This window comes from Odocoileus virginianus, chromosome 14 (assembly GCF_023699985.2).
Source record: "Odocoileus virginianus isolate 20LAN1187 ecotype Illinois chromosome 14, Ovbor_1.2, whole genome shotgun sequence".
Lineage (NCBI taxonomy): Eukaryota > Metazoa > Chordata > Mammalia > Artiodactyla > Cervidae > Odocoileus > Odocoileus virginianus.
In genome coordinates this window covers 27,594,791-27,615,767 of record NC_069687.1, presented here as the reverse complement: position 1 = coordinate 27,615,767, position 20,977 = coordinate 27,594,791, and the positions used below count along the sequence as shown (strand labels likewise).

The 20,977-nt window shown below is 40.2% G+C and overlaps 1 protein-coding gene across 8 annotated transcripts in view; it reads left to right on the top strand.

Annotated features, from left to right (window-relative positions):
- Nucleotides 1-20,977, top strand: part of DROSHA (drosha ribonuclease III) — a 118,251-nt gene that overhangs the window by 87,941 nt on the left and 9,333 nt on the right. For all 8 annotated transcript variants that reach the window (XM_070476527.1, XM_020887065.2, XM_020887063.2 and 5 more), the window contains 5 exons: nucleotides 701-771; nucleotides 6,085-6,129; nucleotides 7,620-7,777; nucleotides 9,182-9,287; nucleotides 20,290-20,431. In XM_070476527.1, coding sequence (XP_070332628.1) covers nucleotides 701-771; nucleotides 6,085-6,129; nucleotides 7,620-7,777; nucleotides 9,182-9,287; nucleotides 20,290-20,431 — 522 coding nt within the window. The remainder of the gene's footprint in view (nucleotides 1-700; nucleotides 772-6,084; nucleotides 6,130-7,619; nucleotides 7,778-9,181; nucleotides 9,288-20,289; nucleotides 20,432-20,977) is intronic.

The following is a 20,977-nucleotide window of genomic DNA, read 5'->3' as shown; positions in this document are numbered from 1 at the left end:
TGTTATAATTATTATCATTATTACTACCTCTGTTGATAAATAATAAATGCATTTAGTCATCAAAAGCCCAGTGACTAAGATTCTATTTTACATGGAAAATAGCCTTTCTGAAGACAGGTGTAAAAAATATGATTTTAAGAACCACCCTACTCCAGAGTTATTTGATTCCCAGTTAAAATGTTACTATAGTACTTAGTGGTTATGATTAGTGGTAAATATGTGTACAGTGCTTAATTATTTCAAAAAATTTTTAAGAATTATTTTTAATTAAAGGTAAAGGTTATCCTACTTTTTTATTGGCAGAAGCCTTAATTTATCTGTACTCATATTTTGTCTGTGGCCTGAAATATAAACTATAAATATAGAAAATAAAACAATATTTTCATAAAGTCAAGTGTTTGTATATAGTTCCCTCAGTAATGGTTCATACCCATATCCTTTATGATAGATCATAGTTGGCCTGTTTTTCTTACAAAATTAGGTTTATATTTTGGTAAATTGAATTTTGTATTTCAATCTAACTTATAACACAAAGCATAGTTAAAAGAGGGAAAATGCTACCTTTAAAACAATTGCTTCTGATCTGGTCGATTTTTTCCATGAGTGGGTTTTGGCTTGCCTTTTTGCTTTTTATAGAGATATGTAATTTTCTCTGAATATTAATGCAGCCTTCCTTTCGGCGTTCTCTTCTTTTATCTAGGAGCTGTTTACTTGGAGGGAAGCCTGGAGGAAGCCAAGCAGTTATTTGGACGCTTACTCTTTAATGATCCGGTATTTATTTCGACTCATTTGATTTTTCTCAGTTACATATCATTATAGAGGATTTTATATCAATTAGTCTTTGTATTTTAAAAAGCATGTAAGAGAAACAAAAACCCCAAATCTACCCTAGATGGTAAGATTTCAAGCACTTCAAAAATAGCTTATTCAACTCTGTCACAGATGGTTAAGATCTGTGGACATTTATACTAGGACTTTATCCTCTACCCAAAACCCCATCTTTTCTCATGGTCACTTGTAAGTTAAATATGAATACAGATATGGTAGGACCTTGCTTTATTTTAAAATGTTTTGAAATTAATTATGATTTTATATTTTGTAATCATTGGGTACCTACCCCATGCAGGCTTAGTTGAAGCTATAGTCTTTTGACTTTTCTGTTTATGATTTGTTTTTATGTAAATTATGTAGACTAGATAAATGTATATTTATTTTAGAAAGTCAGTTCATAGGGAGTTTCTGATAGAGCTATGAATAAAGAGTATGGAAGTAGTTTTTTTTAAAAGCAAATTATAGTTTAAGAAAAAATGATAGATTCTAAAATAGTTTCTGTTGTTACTAAAGTATTAAGCTATTAATATTGCCAGGGCTACCTTTTTAATCCTGCATGTAATAGAGCATACTAGATTCTTTTTCTACCAAAACAAGTCAATTTAACATTTAAAGGGAGAGGCAACTCTGTATTCCAAATTGAAATGTCATTATAATTGAATGAAATAGCCCTCACGGAGCAATAAAGAACATGGCAAGCCAGTGTTTTAAGTCTTTGTGAAACCTTCAACTTAAGTGGCTGTCAGATGTTATTACTGTATTCCTTGGGATAGTTGAAAAAAAAAAAAAAAGAATCAATAGTTTTGAAAAATGGGACCTGGATGATGTTCATACCTGAGGATTTGATTTTCTTCTACCTGTTTTTATAGAGATAGGTGGTGATTTTATGTGTGTGAATTTCCTCCTGATGGGAACAGTATCCACAGGTGTTCCATGTCCCCCATTTTGTCCTACAACCTATAAACAAGTCTGTATCTTGATTTATACATGTAACAGATGTATTTTAAGTCTTTTTCTCAAATCTTAAAATAACTTTGTTCCGGCCTTTTATCTTTTGTGGGCGATTTCAGCAACCTCCTTACCTTATTTCCTCTTCCAGTCTTGTCTCTGTGAGCCCCTCCTCCCGTCAACCTGTCCCACCTCCAGCTATTCCTGCCTCTATCCCCATCCACTCTGCGTTCCTTCCTGATGTATACGCAGCCTTCACCCGGTGTTCTTAATAGCCTCAGTTTGTTTAGATTCTTTTCTCTCTTTAAAGCACTTCTCTCCCACTTGTCTACTTAGCAGGCTTATCTTACATTTCTAGTACCAGGTTCAGTGCTGGCATCTGCAGTGTTTAATAAATATTTGTTAAAGGAATGAATTGAATAAATGACCAAATGAAAAAGCAGAGTCTGAACCTTATCTTACCAGTGGGACATCTGACATTCAGCTTAGTTTTCGTGTATATTTTCTTTTGTGAAATTGAACAGGGCTCAGACACAGCAAAGCAAAGCAGGTCAGAGGGCAACCCTGGTGGGAAAGAGGTCCTCCCTCCGAGAGAGGGTTGTCCACTGTTTTCCCGATTCTGTAAGACCTTGAGGAAACACCGTGTCCTGTTGATTTGGAAGCTGGCTTTCTCTGAGTTGTCTTTCTTTATCAGCCTGGACTGCTTTTTACTCTTTCAGCCCCAGGCGGATTCTGCCAGTTCTGTTTTCAGGTCTGCGTGACCCAGCTTACTTGGTACATTCAGAACCGTTGTTTCCATTCAGCTATCCAATGGCCCTCTTAGAAAGACAGCGATTCGTATATAAACTTTCCTATATAAACTTAGTCTTCCACTGCCCTCACCCACCCCCTTTGGTCTTTGCACATGGGTCCCAGTTTCTCTGACCCTGCCTGGCCTTTCTCCAGAGCTCCTGAAACTGGAAGAAGTGTCTTTTCAGATTGGCTTCGGGCAGCTTCACATGGGTGTTCCGCAGACACCTCATTGCAACAGGTTTAGTGTTTGAATTCGTCACCTAAGCCCCCAAACACACTTCTCCTTCCCTCAGTTTATGATGTAAACTGGAAACCTCAGGATCTTCTTTTGTCCTTAAGCTTTTTGTCCCCATCTTCATTCGGTCACAGACCCCTGGCAGTTCGGCCCCTGGTCTCAGCCATCCTGCTGCTTCAACATTTGTTCTCGTCATCTCTCACCTGAAATAATTAAGCTGTTGTTCCCCACTGCTCTAGTCCATCATTCATGCAGTGTTGTCTTCTTTTTCATGCACCGATTCGATTATGGTCTTTGTGGCTTAAAATCTTTGGTTTCTTTATTGCCTGCCAAAGCCTGTATTACACAACAGAGTGTTTCATAGTTCCCATAATCTGACTCCCACCTACTTTTTTAGTCTCCTTTATTTCCACTCCCTCTTTGTGCCATTCTAGAAATCACTTTAAAAAAAGTTTTTTTAGATTAATGGAAAAATTTGAGAGGAAGGTCCTGAAATTTCCCATATATTCCCTGCCCCCACACATGCCCAGCCTCCTCCACTATCAATAGCCCCAACCAGAATGATACATTTGGTACAATAGATGAATCTACATTGACACATCATAATCACCCCAAGTCCATAGTTTACATGAGTTTACTCTTGGTTTTGTACATGCTGTGGGTTCAGACATACATATATATATATATAAATGACAGATAGCCATCATTACGGTGTCATGTTTCTTGATGCCCTAAAATTCTCGGTGTTCTGCTTATGAAGAACTACGCTTTTGTGTGTGTGCACTTTGGGACCTTTTATTTGAGTATGTGCCATGTCCTGCTTTTGATCATTTCCCTCTGCTGTACGGAATTCCTCATGTTCTTCAGAATTTAGCTGACGAGTCCCCTCCTCTTGGAAACTTGATCTGACAACCCAGACAGAGTCTTCTCATCACTTGGACCGTATACATCACCATTATAGAACTTGTCATAGTTTATTAAATTGTACTCATTTATTCTTATTCTTCCCCAATAGGCTCCTTTGAGCACAGAGCTAGTGTCTTATTCAATGTCTTACTTAGCTGATACCTAACAGATGTTCCACAAAAATATGCTGCATGAACTAATGTCCCAGCAATCGATGAACATTTTCCAGAAGAGCAAACTGAAGGTAGAGGCTTTCTCCGAGGTCCCTAGGCTAACAGAAAGCAGAGCTGGGAACCTAGCAAGGTCTGTTCCATTTCTCTGACACCAGCGTGCAGCAGAGCTGTATCTCAGTGCAGGGTGCAATCAGGGAAATGGATGCCATTGAAACCGGCTAGTTGTGAGGTTTTAAAGCTGTTACATCAAGATGGGTGGCAGCAGACATCAAAGGAAGAATCGGTGTTTCTGAGTGAAAAAGACGTAGGAGAAAGGAGAAAGATGAATCTCGAAGTCCTTGAGAATCTTGTGCTTTGGAGATTGAAATTGGTCCAAAGAGATACTTGTTTATCATCATTGTTGATGTCCTTGTTGTTAATATTGGCATTTCCTGTGTGCCGCACTGGGTTCAGTGCTTTGAGTCCATTGCCCATCGAGGCATCAGAGAACACTCTGAAGTAGGTACCGTGATTATCTTTGTCAAAAGCTTGAGGAAAGGTTGGCTTAAGTGAGGTGAAGAAACTGGCCAACAGGGAATCAGGGTTGAATCAGGCAGCCTGTCTCCTCAGCCTACAGCTTTTCCTAACACCAGCATCCCTGCTAAGTCACTTCAGTTGTGTCTGACTGTGTGCGACCCCATAGACAGCAGCCTTCCAGGCTCCGACATCCCTGGGATTCTCCAGGCCAACACTAGAGTGGGTTGCCATTTCCTTCTCCAGTGCATGAAAGTGAAAAGTGGAAGTGAAGTCTCTCAGTTGTGTCCGACTCTGCACGGCCCCATGGACTGCAGCCCACCAGGCTCCTCCGTCCATGGGATTTTCCAGGCAAGGGTACTGGAGTGGGTTGCCATTGCTTTTTCTGACCGTCATCACTAGTTGAAGGTAAAAAGTGATGATTTGGTCATTTGGATATGAGGTAGAAGACGCCAGTTAAGGCTCTTAGAGTTATGGATGTGCAGCTTGGATGAGAGGTCAGAACTGCAGCGGAGGTGAGCGAATGATTTGAATAGGCAGCAGCTAAAGCAGTGGGGGCGGCGGGCACTCCAGAGGAACAGGTAGTGGGTAGGTCAGGCTCTTGGTGGAAGTTGAGTGCATGTCAGTTTCAGGTATAGCAGGGGGAGAAAAAGCAGTGAGAGAGTTTGAGAAAGTCGCAGGAAGGGAGTGACATTCAGTGCAATTTATGCTACAGAGAATTCCAGGGAAAGGTTATTGAATTGGTTAAGAGAAGTTCTTTAAAAAGCTTTAAAAGAACAGTGTGATATTTAAACTTAAAAAAAAATTGGCAAAAATAAAATACCAAAAACAAAACCTAGATGTATTTTAATATGCAAGATGTACAAAGTTATCAGGTATTTTTATTTCCCTTTGTCATCATCTGTATCACATCATAAAACATTTTACTATACTTTTCCTCTGCAAAAATTAAAAAAAAAATTTTTTTCCTTCTAAAAATTTTGTCATTTATCTCAAAAACCAGTCATCAAGGCCCAAAAGGAGATTCAGTCAGAGGCTCCCTAGAGTCTAAAACGGAAGGAAAAACACTGTAATCTTTAGGAAGGTCTATTATGAATGCCTCTGGATTTAACTCAGTGGATAAAATAGCATATTAGGATTTTCTACAAAATTAATCCTTTTATTTATTCTCTTATTTCAAGTATACATTTGTAGTGACCCGCAGTAAAAGTGTGGTCTCACAAATCTAAGAGTTTAGAAACTAGATATGGGGTGTTTTCCACTCCCATATTAAAGTTACCCAATGATAATAAATTAGTGCCCAAGTAAAGGACCATTTGAGATGAGTTTTAAAGCCAATGAACATTTCTGGGGAATGGTATACTGAAAAATATAATTAAAACAGCAGCTTAATCCACTGTATTAGGTTAAGCGAATGTGTAACTTAGTTTTAAAAGATGTCGTTGACTCCTGGGGGCGGGGGTGGCTCTTTTCCTCCCCAGCTTAATCGGCTAATTAGAGTCACTACAGGCAGTTGGAGTGGTGAAAACACTTTTAAAAAATTCATTTGCCAGCACTATCGAATTTGCAATAAATGGAGTCAGCATCTGAAATAGTTCAGTATTTCACATAATGGCATTTTATTTAGTACTCTAGAGTGTGTTAAATGACTCCCTCGAGCATTAAAGGCATCACTCCATTTTCCAGGACCTGCGTGAAGTCTGGCTCAATTATCCTCTCCACCCACTCCAGGTAAGTGTGACCTTCCTGTCTGCAGTGAGCTTTGTAACTCCAGGTACTCACGATGCTTCACTTTGCCTTTTGTCCCCTTCTGCTTTTATCCTTTGATTCCCTTCAGTGGCATTATGACTTTAAGCTAGGGTATCAGAGTGGAGAACTTTGGAACAAATACTAAAACGAGGCCATGCATTGTGTTTTTGTGGTCTGGGGTGAGGTGGGCGAAGCACTGGGAGTTGCCATTGCTCGAAAGGCAGGAAGAGCTACTTGTGTGGCTGCGGTTTGGTCCCCTCTCTTCCCCAGAATAGTGATACTCAAGACGTAGTGTGTTGTCTCCAGTTTGTCTTCATGCCTGCTATTATAGGGAAAATAATATGGAAGCAGGTCTGGGCTCATTACAAAGTAGAACAAATACTAAATTAACATTGCTAAATTGTAACCTAATTTGTATCTTAGAAATTCAGAGATTTGACTTCAATTGCATGAAACATTGTAAATTAAAATTTTAGTAGAGTATAATGACTTTATTCAAGATTTTGGAATTTAGAAGATCTATATATGGTAACACTGTTTCCCCTAGTTGTTTTAAAAATTCTCACTATTCTTTGTTTTATTACCATTTTACCTTGGAGACATATATAAATATATACATGTAAATATATACTCATACAGATACATTTTTGTATATATATATTACATATATATAATAATCATCAGTAGTGGCTGAACTCTTTTATGAGAGGCTTCATAGTAACAAGTGACATTAATTCAGAGTATTTTAGAAGTATTTTATGAATATGAACTAGCCCAAAGTTCCTAAAAATATTCATTTCAAATGTTTTATACTTGCTCTCTGCTAGTGGTTAAAGGCTCATTGTTACGTGGAGCACCCGCCTAGTGGTATTATAATAATCTCCAATGTAAGCTGAATCCAGTTTAATGATGATCATTTGCCAAAATAGGTTAGCCCCTTGAAGATACACAGCGGTCAAGTTATTCAACACAGTGATTCTCAAAAGCTGATCCCCATACCTGCAGCATCTGTGTTACCTGGGAACTTACCAGAAAGGCAGGTCCTGGTCCTTATTCCAGTCATACTGAGTGAGAAACTCTGGGTGCAGGGCCTTGCCATCTGCTTTTAACAAGTACTGCAAGAGTTTGAGAAGTGCTGAGTTACCGGATGGATGGATAGATAGATATATTCCCTAGGAGGGGTTCTTCAGCTTGTTTCTTCCTTGGAGAGCTAGTATAATACTTAGGATTTTGAACTATCTGTGTATAGTATTTGGCCTTGAAATCTGATAGAAGGTTGGAAAATATTATTTGAGCCTTCTTTAAATATTAGGTTTGTTTGCCATTCTAAGGGATGAGAAAGAAGCTTTTATGTTTTATTGGCATTTCAGAAATTTCTGCCTGTGGGAACAAGAAGTTTACAAAACACTTAGAATTGATAATTACATTTGTAACCAAAAACTGCCTGTGATATTTATTATTCCTTCTTGTAGCTTCAAGAGCCAAATACTGATCGACAACTTATTGAGACTTCTCCAGTTCTACAGAAACTTACTGAATTTGAAGACGCAATTGGAGTAATTTTTACGCATGTTCGACTTTTGGCAAGAGCATTCACATTGAGAACTGTGGGATTTAACCATCTGACCCTGTGAGTTAGAAATACTCTTGTAGTTCTAACATGACCATTTGGACACACAGCCCCAAACCTTTGCTGTGTGCCCTTTCAAGTAATTGGGGTTTCAAACATATTTTCAGGGAAGTCACATCGTCAGATGGATGAGCAGCCATACACTGGTGTAGACCAGGGCATATGCTCTAATCCAGTATTTTTGGTCTCATTGTCATGAATCTTATTTCTTTATGAATTATAAGTATGAAGGAAGTAAAAATTTTTCCTATGAAGAGACAGGCCAGGTGGTCATAGTCATGATGATTCAACTCGGTTATAAAAGCAACATAAGTAGCATCAGTAACACAAAAGTAACATAAAAGCAGCCACAGGAAAAGTATAAATGAATGAACATGCTGTGTCCCAATTAAACCTGATTTACTGAAACAGGCCATCAGGTGAATTTGGCCCTCCAGTCCTTGCTGTGAGTGATTTGAACATGACCTAATGAAATAATGATAAAATAACCACAACTATTTTTTGTGTGTTTTTTTTTACATGTTTCTTTAATTCAGTTTTTGGGCTTCTTCCCCCGACAGTCCACTCCAGTATTCTTGCCTAGAGAATCCTGTAGACAGAGGAACCTGGAGGGCTACAGTCCATAGGGTCACAAAGAGTAGGACATGACTGAGCAACCAACACACGCTCCTCAGGTTTTCTTCCCCCAAATTAGATATTCACAGTTGTCTTTACACTGTAAACGCCAAAGAATCTTGTCATAGATTTTTTTAGTCCTCTTCTTGAATTCAGATTTGAAAACTGGAGTATATTTTTCAATGAAAGGGTAAAGATTTAGCATAGAAAATTCTTGGATCTTTTTGCTGTATTTTGTCTGTGTAAAGATTGTGCAACGTTGTTGTCTGTACTATACAGTCGGCCCTTAAATCACGTAGGTTTGAACCACCTGGGTCCACTTACACGTGGATATTTTTCAGTAAGTACGTGCTACGGTGCTGCATGATGTCATTTGGTTGAATCTGCAGGTGCAAACCATGGTACAGAGGGCTGACTGTAAAGTTAAACTGGATTTTTGACTGCCTGGGGGGTCGCTGCCCCTAACCCCCAGGTTGTTCAAGGATTCAGCTGTATTTTATTTTTCTATTGATTCTCCTCAGCTACTGCCCAAGTACTATTTGCCAGTCTTTCTTTCAGCAGTTGTTTAATCCTTAGATAGTACTCACTTTACTCTCCTTTGAAACTGAACCTATATTGACTCAGATCTCTTCTCAGTTGAGGGGCTTTGGGGAGTTGTATTTGGTTCTGTTCTTTAAGCAAGATGAACACATTGCTTTTTAAAGTCATACCTTAAAATTTTATTTTTTATTTTTTTGAATCTACAGATGCTTATTGATCTCTTTACGTCGATGTTTTCTTTTCCTCCAGAGGCCACAATCAGAGGATGGAATTCCTTGGTGACTCCATAATGCAGCTGGTAGCCACAGAGTACTTATTCATTCATTTTCCAGATCATCATGAAGGACACTTAACTGTGAGTTTGTGTAAAACCATTTCCTCCAACAAGTTTGCTATGTAATAGAAAGTGAAGATTCGAAGAACCAGATATATACTTATGTAATTGGTGACTTAGTTCTTGGTGACTTTAGCATATCATATAGTTTTGTTTCATTATGTAAATTGTATGCAGAAACAATATATAATGAGGGATAATTTTATACTCCTTTATTTAGTGATTGTCTACTCAGTGCAAGACACTGAGTTAGGCTTCATGGGGGGAGCAAATATTACTTGATGCCTAGTTTGTCCATAAGAAGTTTAAAAACTACTAGAAGAAATTAAAAATGCAAGTTAACAATTACAAATTCTCTTTCTGTATATACACATATATGTATATGTGTGTGTGTATATGTATATATCTGTATGTATAGTTTAAGGTGTGTGTGTATACACATATATGTATACTATTAAAAGTATAAATAAGTATCTATAAATATAAGGGAGAACTATGTTAAATATTATACAGAGAAAGTGTGCTGTTTAGGAAAAGTAAGATTTCTTTTAGCTGTGGAGTTTCTAGAAGGCTTCATGGTTATTATGATGTTTGAGCCTTTAAGGATGAGTAGGATTTGGCCACTGGGAATTAATGGGAAGAAATTTCTATGCAAAGATATTATGCGCATCTGGACTGCTGAAACAAGGGCACAGCATGAAAGATCAGAAGCCTAGTTTGGCTGCACCGTGTGGAGTTGAAAGGGACATAGAGAGAAAAGGTTTGATTTATGAACAAAGTGAAATGGTTCCCATTCCTCTCACTTTTGTTTCATTTTATAAAACTTTATCGAGTTTTTTTATTTACTGCGTACGGTTTTTACTCTGTGAAACCAATCAATAATAAAACTGGAATGGAGAACAAAACCTATCTGGAAGTCAGTGATGATGATCTCCCAGCACAAGGAATAACCTTTGAGAAGTCCCTCTAGGACTGGGCATTGAGAAAGCAAGTACTTTATTGGGCAAAGAAAATAATAGACACCATAAGACATCTTGTGAGTACAGACATTCTTCATTGTGCTTGAGGTAAATAATAAGTCTTTCATACTTTGCATCTCTACAAGTTCTGTGCATGTTTTGCTTTGAATAGAACTTGATCTTATCTTTGTAACTCTGAACCCTGGAAATAGTTTATGTGAGAGACACAGATATTGAATTTAGGGAGAATAAGATTATTTGACTATGTTTAGATGTAATTTTTCAGCAGAATTTCTAAACTTAACAAAATACAGTTCTTTCATTCATTCATTGAATGAATATTTATTATGTTTCTACTAAGCCCCATGTATCATTTTGTGGGAAATCAGGAGTACTCTTATTTTTAAATTTAGTTTAAAATTAGCAGTTTGATGACCATTTACAATTAATTGCTTTTGGATTGACAAGAAATTCCTTTTGAATTAATATTAAATTCTTAAGAGCATATGAGCATTTACCAGAAATAAACTAGTATCTAGTATCTTTCTCTGCATCCAGGAATCAATAAATGCTCGGTTCTGTATCTGCCATTAGGGAATAGACTTCATAGCTGTCAGACTATCTGGTTGGTCTGAGAAATGGCCAGACTAAAGCAAATGGCTTGAAGTAGTCATTCATTTTATGGCCATATAGAGGCCACTGCTGAAAATATGTGACTTAGATATACACATTTACCCCTGTATTCCCACAGATTAACTGTGAGCTCCAGAATTTCGTGGAGGTGGAAAGTATGGATCGACAGATGTACTGCTTCCCTTCTTGGCACTGCACACATGTCCCAACCCCTCCCCCAACATCGAACAGATAATGAAACCAGGACTCAGAAAGGCATGAGCCCTGCCCAAGTTTGGATAAGGGTAAAAGCATGACTATGCTGGAGACTCCAGTTTTGTTTTCTTTCCAAAGTGACTTCAGTGCCATAACTAATTTGATCCAAAATATGTTTATCATCGGCCTTGCTCTCTTGAAATTAGAGAATTTTTGGATAACTTACTAGAAAGATGTTAACAAATGACAAAATTCTGATATGGAGGGGTTTTTGAGCTGTATTCACAGAATGCTTTGGTAGCAATCAGCAGGACCAACAGATCTGCTGGCAAAACAAAGATGATCTAAAATCAGTGAAATGCAGATTTTAAAAGATACTGCGTCTCATTAATGTCTCACTGACGCAGGTGCTCCCTCCCTCCTTGAACCACTGTCTCCCCTGGGCTTCTGTGATGCTTCACATTCCTGGTTTTCCTCTCGGCTCTTGAGTTACTCTTTCTCAGCCTCCTTTGCAGGCTCATTCTATTCTGTAGAGCTGGTGAATATTCCAGGATGCATGAAGCTCGCTCCTAGGCATTTCCTCTTCTTACTCGAGTTTTTTGTAGGTATTCTTTATAAATATAACATTAGTTTCACGCCATAGGCAGACTTCTGAGTGGATTTCTTCAATCCCATCTCGTTTCTAAGCTTCAGTGCCAGCTGCCTGTTCATCATCTCCATGTATCCAAGGCTGAACTTGAAATTTGGGTCCTCTTCCAGTATTCCTTGAATAATTGAAGGGCACCATCACCCATCCAGTGTGGCAAGTCAGAAGCCTAGGAGTCATCTTTGCTTATTCACTTCCCTCAGGCCTAGACCATTCACAAGTTTTGACCACATTACTGCTGGAATAGCCACCTCATCTTCATCACCCAGATCTTCTTCCATCACCTGGACCACGGCAGTAGTTTCTGCACAGCTGTCGCAGTGTTATAGGAATACGACTGAAAAAGAGATCCAGTTAGAGGGGTTGGCATTTACTACACATTGCGAAGGATAGGAATCTTAGGGTTGCGTGTATCCAAAGCAGTAGGCAAGGCAGCTGGTTCAGATTTCTCCCTGAGATGTGTGTTACTGTTAGGAAAGCTGGCCTTGCCATTCCTGTGGGCATTTTTGTACTCTCCCATGGGGGACACTGTCTCAGGTTTCAGCCCTGTTGGACTGCATTACGGGTTAATGGCTTCCTACATTGACTTTGCTGAATTGACTCTTTCTCCACACAGGCCAGGTTACCTGCTGCGGCCTGTGGCATCTTCACAATACATCTGTTGTGACCACAGTGGCCATTCATCTTTAGTCCATTTTGGTTGTTCCTCTTCACTACTCCGACTTCTCAGTGTTGGAGTGCCGCCATTCTCAGGCCTCGTCTCTTTTCTGTTGACTTCCTCTCCATGAATCTAAGTATATCTGTACATTACTTCCTGTTTCATGTCTTTAGCCCTTACTTGTCCCCCTAACTCCAGATTCATATGTCTACATATCTGTAGATGTACTTGGTTATATAGATAGATCTACAGCGATCTCTAGAATGATTTCTATCAGGCAGCTCAAACCTATCATGGCCAAAATAAAATTGATTTTTACTCCCAAACCTTGGTGTTTTCCATATCAGTAAGGACCATTCTGTTCTAGTCGTTCAGGTTAGAAACCTTGGAGTTGTCCTTAACTCTTCTCTGTCTCATGCTAACACCTCCCACCCCTTAGCATAGCCTGTTGATTTTACCTTAAAAGTTTGTCTCAAACATGACTACTTTTCACCAGCTTCACTGTTAAACCACCTTGGTCTGGATCATGATTATCTTTACCTTAGTATATGTGCTGCTGAAGCAAGTACTTATCTTTACCTTAAATTACAACCATAGCCTCCCAACTGGTCCATCTTTGCCCACCCCTCTGTCTGTGTTCAGCACATCATCTTGAGGGGTTGTTTTTAAAGAGACGTCAGATCACAATCTCCTCTGTGCAAAACTTTTTGAAGATACCTCATCTCAAGGGTAAAAGATAGTGTTACCTACAAGACTTTGTATGACCGGCCTTCCTGCTACCATCTCTAACTTTTTCTCCTAGATGCTTCACTTTAGCCTCTGTAAGGTTCCTGCAGGACACTAAGCCGGCCATTGCCTCGGGGCCTTTGCACATGCTGTGGCCAGATCCCTCCCCTCTCTTCACATGTCATCACCAGGGAGGCCTTTTTTCACTCACTCTGCTTGAATAGTGAACTCTTTTCCTCATCCCTAGCTCCTCTCCTCCTGTCTAGAGTCTCACCTCCCATTTTCTCCTTCCGTCTCCTCCTCAGTACAGACTGTATATATTACTTGTTTACCATCTGTGCTCTCTCGTGAGGGTAGGTATTTTGTCTCTCTTCATCCCTGATTCCCTGGGTGTTTGAACAGTCCTGGCATATCTGTGCTCAGCAAATAGGCTGAGTGAATGATCACTGTAGTCCACTCTAACTCTCTTCGTTTGCTCTTTGGAGAGTGACTAAAGAACAAGCCTGTCCACCGGCCTGACCTCATTTTTGTCTTCTCTGCACCTTTTCACCTGGCCTGCTTCGTGTTCCTCTAGGCTCCCTCTTGCCATGGGGTGTGTTCTACCTGGAGACCATTCTACTTCGAGCCCTTCCTCTCAGCTGCCTGCTAGCTCCTCCTCTGCATGAGATGTCAGTTCTGGCATGACTGCTGCGTGCAAGGGGAACCCTCTAGTCAAATCTCCATGTTCTTCTCCTTCTTGACACTTATTTTTTGAGTTTACTTGTCCCTCAAGCCTGAAAGTTATGTGAGAGCATATTTTTATTTATCACTGTATGCCTGGCAGTGTCTAGCATATGTGAGCTCTCAATACATATTTGATAAGTAGAAGAATGAGAGTTTTGTGGATGGATAACTCATATAGAGAGGGAAGTGGAAGTGGCATTGGAGAGAAATAGCATGTTTTATGTGTAAGGAACGAAGCCGAACACTTAATTTATGAATGTCTAAGGGTTAAAAGTAATTTAAAGTTTGTGAAGGATTGCTTATTGCAGTTGCATTTGGCTGGGTGGGAGGCAGGGAAAGGATGGCTAAAAATCATTATTGTGATTAAAGAGCACACAACTGCAGGGAGGCGTTAGTTAGCCCGGAGCTATTCCCTTGCACACTTGTTTCATAGAGACTAAGGACAGTTGAGCAAAGGAAATTGCAGTTTTCAAGTTTTGAATGCTGATGGGGGAAAACAGAGTGTTCTGTAAGCTAAGTATTCAAGTGGGCCTGTTTGGGAAGGAACGTCAGGCTTACGCAGTTGTCTGGGGATGACGGAGTTCAAATAGGGATGTAGAGGAAGGAGGTTCTGTTTCATAGACTGAGGTTCTATTTCATCGAACTTTTGGCTTTTGAGGGTAGAACCTAACTCAGTAGAGTCAGGGTAAATAGTGAGGGGGTAAATAGTGAGGAGGTCTCAAAGAGCCCTTACTCAGACAAGAATGCTTGTCCTGTCACGCTTTTAACTTTTTAACATTTGCATGTGAGTTTCTGTGTCTATTTCACTCTTCTGTCTTAGCCTTTACTGCAAACTGCAGAGCGGAAGATACTTGTCAGTCTCACGCCTGCAGCGTGCACTGTGCCCAGTACTGGTGTCCACAAGCAAGGTGAACTTGCAAAAATTTTTGTTTTTGTGTATTTATTTTTAAGTTTTTTTAAACTTTTTACTTTGTATTGAGGTATAGCCAATTAACAATGTTGTGATAATTTCAGGTGAACACTGAGGGGACTCAGGCGTACATACACATGTATCCATTCTCCCCACAAACTCCCCTCCCATCCAGGCTGCCAGGTAACATTGAGCAGAGTTCCCTGTGCTTTACAGTAGGTCCATCGGTTCCCCGTTTTAAATACAGCACTGTGTACCTGTCCATCCCAGACTCCCTAACTATTCCTTCTCCCATCCTGCTCCCCAGCACTCATAAGTTCATTCTCTGAAGTCTGTGAGTCGTTTTCTGCTTTGCAGATTTAAGTTCATTTGTACCTGGAAATTTGTTTTTAGAGGGATGATTTGGAGGGGACCTCCCTGGTGGTCCAGTGGTTAAGACTCTGTGCTTCCAGTGCAGGGCAGCACAGGTTCGATCCCTGGTCGGGGAACTAAGATTCTCCCCCATGCCTTGTGGTGTGGCCAAAAGATTAGAGAAAGAAAAAGAAGAAGAAGAAGAAAAAAAAAACAAACAGGAATGATTGGGACAATGAGAAAGTGAGGGTTATAGATAAACTTTGGGAAGCCTTGATCTAATCCTTCCCTGCTGCCTTCAGACAGCACAAGGCATGAGTCAGATGAACAGGTGTCTGAGCTGATGGACCTCTGAGAGGGCAGATTCCACAGCTCCTATTTGAGAACTTCTCCATCACTGTCGTAAACTGGCTGTGTGGTGCTCACCCTCACCCTGGCTGCTAGCATTGGCCTACCTTTTCTTCAGTTCTCACGGGAAATGGAGGCTATATGGCCACCACTCTTGGTATGAGAGACCCGTGAGGCACGTCACTGTCGTTTTTAGTAATATGTTTGTCTTTCGCCCCATGCTCTTACATTAAAGTCCTCAGGATAGTTAGTCAGACTCTCCTGTTTACACTAGGGGGCCCTCTTCAGTAGCTCATGTCCCACAGCTGTGGTTTTTCTCTTTAGAATCAAGAGTGAGTAGAAGTTTGAAGGAAGAGTGCCAGAGTGTTTCTTTGCTTATTTTAAACCAGTAAACCTTTTTCTTGGTAAAATTTAAGTTTGGAAAGACTGCTGTGTTGAGATAATAGGAAACATCCTGGATCCTCAAAATCACAATTTGCAGTTTGTCGATCCTTGCCATTGCTTCAGGAACTCAGCAGTCTTCCTCTCAACTTTATAGTGAGCCCTTATTACAGCTTTCCTTGCTTTTTCCAGTGACTGAAAATTAGATTTTATCTTTTTTTTTCTTTTGGTGAGTGGGAGTAAGGCGGTATTTTTAAAAGTTGTTATGGACAGGTTAGACTTAATAAAATGGAGAGCTTTGAAGACAGTGAACAGGTATCCAGAATATTTGCATTGAAAACAAATCCAAAGGAGTTCCTGGAACTGTCTATAACCTTTTCCCCATAACCAGAGTTGGGCATGTCTTGGCTGATAATGGTGATGCCAAACAACAGCGGCTAATGTTTCAGTGTGTTTGTTATGTGTCAGTCATTGTACTTAGACTGTATACACATTCACTTTAATTCTCCTACATCCCTGTGAGCTAAGTACTGTTTTCCCCATTTAATGGATGTGGAAGCTGAGCCTCAGAGAGATTTAGTAACTTATACAGGATCACTTAGCCAGGAAGTGGTAGAGCCATAGTTTGCACCTAGGCAGCTTGGCGCCAAATCGTTTGCTTTTTTACAAGTATTGGGTTGGCCAAAAAGTTCATTTGTGTTTTTCTGTAAGATGTTACAGGTTTTTCTGTAACATCTTACAGAAAAACCTGAACAAATTTTTTGGCCACCCAGTCCATCTAACTCAAGGCACTTTTTGCAAAACATTCTAGTAAGTATCTCATGCTTACTTGGGTGCTTAATGTTTGTTTTCTAGATACCTACTAAACATTTTTCTTCTTTGTAAAATAGTAGTTTATAGCATCAGCATCTGCAAACCTTGTGTCTTACCCCATCCAAACCCATCTACCAAAATAGTCTTTCTAAAATCAGAAGACTACCTTGCCACTGCTCCCGTTTGACACCTTTTGGGATTCCTCTTCCCTTACAGGAAAGACAGACTTCTTTACATCACCTACAAGACTCTCTCTGCCCAGAGGTCAGCCAGCTGTCTCTGCCCAGAGGCTAGCCAGCCTCACTCACCTGCATCAGCTCCTCCCCTCCAGGCTGAGATTTCTCCTCCAGTTCCACCCAGTAATCATCTTTCTATGCCATGGCTCCTTGCTCTTGACAGAGCTGTTTCCTCTTCCTGTAAAACCCTTTCATACTGTCTTAATCTGTTCTGACTGTTATAGCAAAGTACCACAGACAGGATGGCTTATGAACAGCGGAAATTTATCGCTCACAGTTCTGGAGACTAGAGTCTGAGGTCACAGTGCCAGAATGGTCAGGTGAGGGCTCTCTTCTGGCTCACAGACTCCTCACTGTACCCTCCTCACAGGATGGAAGTGGCTAGAGATCAGTATGGGGCTTCTTTTATAAGGGCACAGATCCCAGTCATGAGGGGTCCACCCTCGTGACTTAATCACCTCCTGATACCATCATCTTTAGGATTTCAGCATTTGAATTTTGGGGCAACTCAAACATTCAGACCATAGCACCCATTCTTCTGCCACTGGCAGATTCATTCTTTTCAGTTCTGACTCTGTAATATTCATCAGAGTCCACCTACTTGAAATTTTTTAAAATGTACATGTCCTGAAATTCTAATTCCTTGGTTCTTGCAAAGAGGCCTGAATACCAGTATGCCAGAACTACCTACTGATTCTGATAAAACAGCCAGATCAACAAGCCTCCGAAATGTTGTTGCTCCGGGGTTGGGTCCCCTCCTTCGGAGGACCTGGTTGGCGAGGAGTGCGTGCGCGTGCTGTGGCCTGTGCTGTCGCCCGTGCTGTCGCCCTGGCCACCTTGCGTGCAGCTTCCCTTGGAGACGAGCAGCTCTCGAGGGCAGCCACGGGATGCTGGTCATCTCAGGATCTTCAGCTGGCAGTGCGGGGCCTAGCCTAGCATCAGCCTCCACAACTGTTGCTCCGAACAACCATATTTCGGTAGCCTTTTGCCTTGCGAGCCCCTCCTGATCTCACTCATTGGCAAACAGCGTGATTTATTCTGAAGTACAGTTCAGCAAAGGCCAGGGATGGAGGTTGTCATTTAAAGAACTGCCTTTCTTCAGACTTTCGTGTTTGAGTAAAGAGCAAGACCTTACCTCTTTTCATCTCTTCTTCTAAATATAAACTGACTCTAAAAGTGTGGATGATTTGTATCTTCCTTCTCCCTACCCCTGACTTTTGGTTCTGGCTTTACGTTTTGGCAAGAACTGAAAGATCTCACTTTCTGCTGGCCACTGGTTGGTGCTTTAAGACCCATCAGGGCATATCTTAAATAAAGCTGGTAGTGTTTCTAACTGGTAGCACTTCTGTTTCCATCCTCATTGGATGGAAACAATGAGTACTGTCCTCCTCCCCCATCGGACAGCATCACTGCTCAGCACTGAATGAGGACCCCTGACGCTGGAAGGCAGCCGCTAGGACCCAGTAACCGGTGACGTGTTATGGTTTGCTCATATGTGTGTACATCAGGCTTGTTGATTCTAAGGCATGAAATCTGCATACACACAGCCCATATTAGAGTTTTCTCCTCTCACCAAAAGCATATACTGAGAACCCAGCTTGCTGAGCATAGCTATATTCTCAAAATAACCCTCCTGTTCTCTAATAGCCTCTATTGTGTGAACCTCCCCCACTATAAATCCAAACTGAAAAAGATGTCTCCTTTCCAGCTCAGGTTTTAGACTAGTGGGCATGCAACCCTATTGGTTGTGTTTTGTTTTAGGCTGCGCCATGCAACTTGTGGTTTCTTCGTTCCCTGACCAGGGATCAAACTCAGGGCCACCACAGTGAACGTGCCAAGTCTTAACTACTGACCACCAGGGAATTCCCTGATCCTGTCTTCTTTGAATGTTATATTGCTCGGCCTTTTTAATTTTGAACTTCACTGTGGATATTAATTTTAATGAAACACTGCGTTGAAGAAAAGGTAGAGTTAGGGGGAGATCGGAGGAAAGGAGCAGAGACAGGCAAAGAATAATAATAGTCTGTAACTCAACAGCAAGCATGGCTTATGAAGATCAAGTTGTGTTTCTGCTTCATGAATCATTGTCAGACAAATTAAGAACATATTGTTTCTTATTTATCTGTTGTCAAGGATGCAATCTCAGGCATTGAGAATAAATCTTGATTTTCATAAGCTCAGTTGACACTGTGGAGCCACAGAGCATAAAACTTGCATCTAATAAGCAAAGTGCCATGTGGAACGGCAGGGGGTATAATACCAGCATCACTTGCAGCTGCTTCCTGCACCTTGGCCCTGGCATCAGGGATTCCATAGCAGGAATTATACTAGACCAAGGGTTTGTTTTATCTTTGTAAGGAAAAACTTCAAGTTTTGGGTCCATTATTTCCCCAGATCTTACAGATCGGGGATGATAACTTTCAGCCTTTGTTTGATGAGTTCTCATCTCTGTGTCTATCCACTTTCCCTGGCCTCCCTCCCCACCTTCCCCTAGTGAGTGATCAGTGACTGTTAAATTCCTATGGCATGCTTGTTTTATGGGCACCTCTACTATGGACTGGTTGTACAGTTTTCACGCACTGTTTAATGCTACTGCTTAGATAGTCCATAGAGAATTCCTAGTTGACTGAAATTCGTAGTAGAAATTTTTGTTTGGCATTCCTGAAGTTGAAATATGAAAATTATATATTAATTTGATTAAAAATAAAGGATCTCAGCTTGAAAAACTGTGAGTCAGGATATATAGTATAAATCTTTAAAAGAACAAAAGTAACAATATAAATTAATAATTTAAATATTTTAATTAATAATACCAAAGCATCACTTCCACAAATCCTGTATTATCAAAATTAGCATCAGTGCCGTACAACATGAAGTTTATTTTTTATTTTTAAAGAGTGCTCCTTTAAAACTAGTGCGAATGACAGAAAGCAGGTCAAGTTTGCCTGGTGGTAGATGGATTGAATTGATTGATCACCAATGGTCCAGGGCACTTGTTTGGGTGATGGAAAAGTAGAAGCTTGTCAGAACTCATTTAATTTTACTTAAAATGGGTACATTTTGTTGGATGAAAATTATGCTTCAATAAGTTGATTTTTACTAGTTTTAATGTTCCTTCGCTTAGTAACATTTAACTTAATGGAATCTTTGACCTTTACTATAGTACAGCCTCTCCCTCAAGACTGCTCACTGCTACTAAACAACTAAATGAACTATTTAAAGGTCAGTTAGGTAAAATTCAGGAGCAGAGGAAGTTATTAAGAAGCTGGAAGCATGTCGAGTTTGTCACTGCCGCCTGAGGGTGGTGGTTGAAAACATAAGCCATTGCTTGCCTAGATGTCCCTGTCAGTGAGATGGTCTAGGCTGATTGGACCCAACACCGGAACCAAGAGAGAGACCAGAAGTGAAATGGTTTCTAAATGTATCTCAATTCTGTTCGGCCAGCTGTTGCGAAGCTCTTTGGTGAATAACAGAACTCAGGCCAAGGTGGCGGAGGAACTGGGCATGCAGGAATACGCCATCACCAACGACAAGACCAAAAGACCTGTTGCCCTGAGAACCAAGACCTTGGCTGACCTTTTAGAATGTGAGTCCTACAGAGGAACCTTTTCTCTTAACCTGCAGATTTAAAGTTTGCCACTTCTCATTGTTATGATATTCTGACTAAAGAAACCTCTTTTCTATTTTAATTTTTATTTATGCTTCTCTCCAAAGCTTGTTTGAAAGAGAATAATTTGGAATTAAAACATGTGAATAATGGATTTATGTTCAATCTGTGTTCACTGGTGCCCCTGCCCCCACACCCCTCCATCCTAAAGCTTAGCCATCAAATCTGTTTGTGTGAAACAGTAGCAGAATGTGAAGACCAGTAATAGTGAATCATAGCTGTTTTTTTGCCACCAGCAACCTTTAGATATGGGCATAGAGGAAAGAAGGTAATTTATTCACTGAATACTAGAATTATTATCTATTGTTGTGAATGAACTCAAAGCTCTATGGACAACGTTGTCATCTTTTACAGTTTCTGATATGGTCTAGTAGCATTATAAGTAATCCTGTTAAGCTAATTAAAGGATTATAAGCACAATTTTATTGTTTCTGATACTACTTTAAAGTAAGTGGGCCATTCACT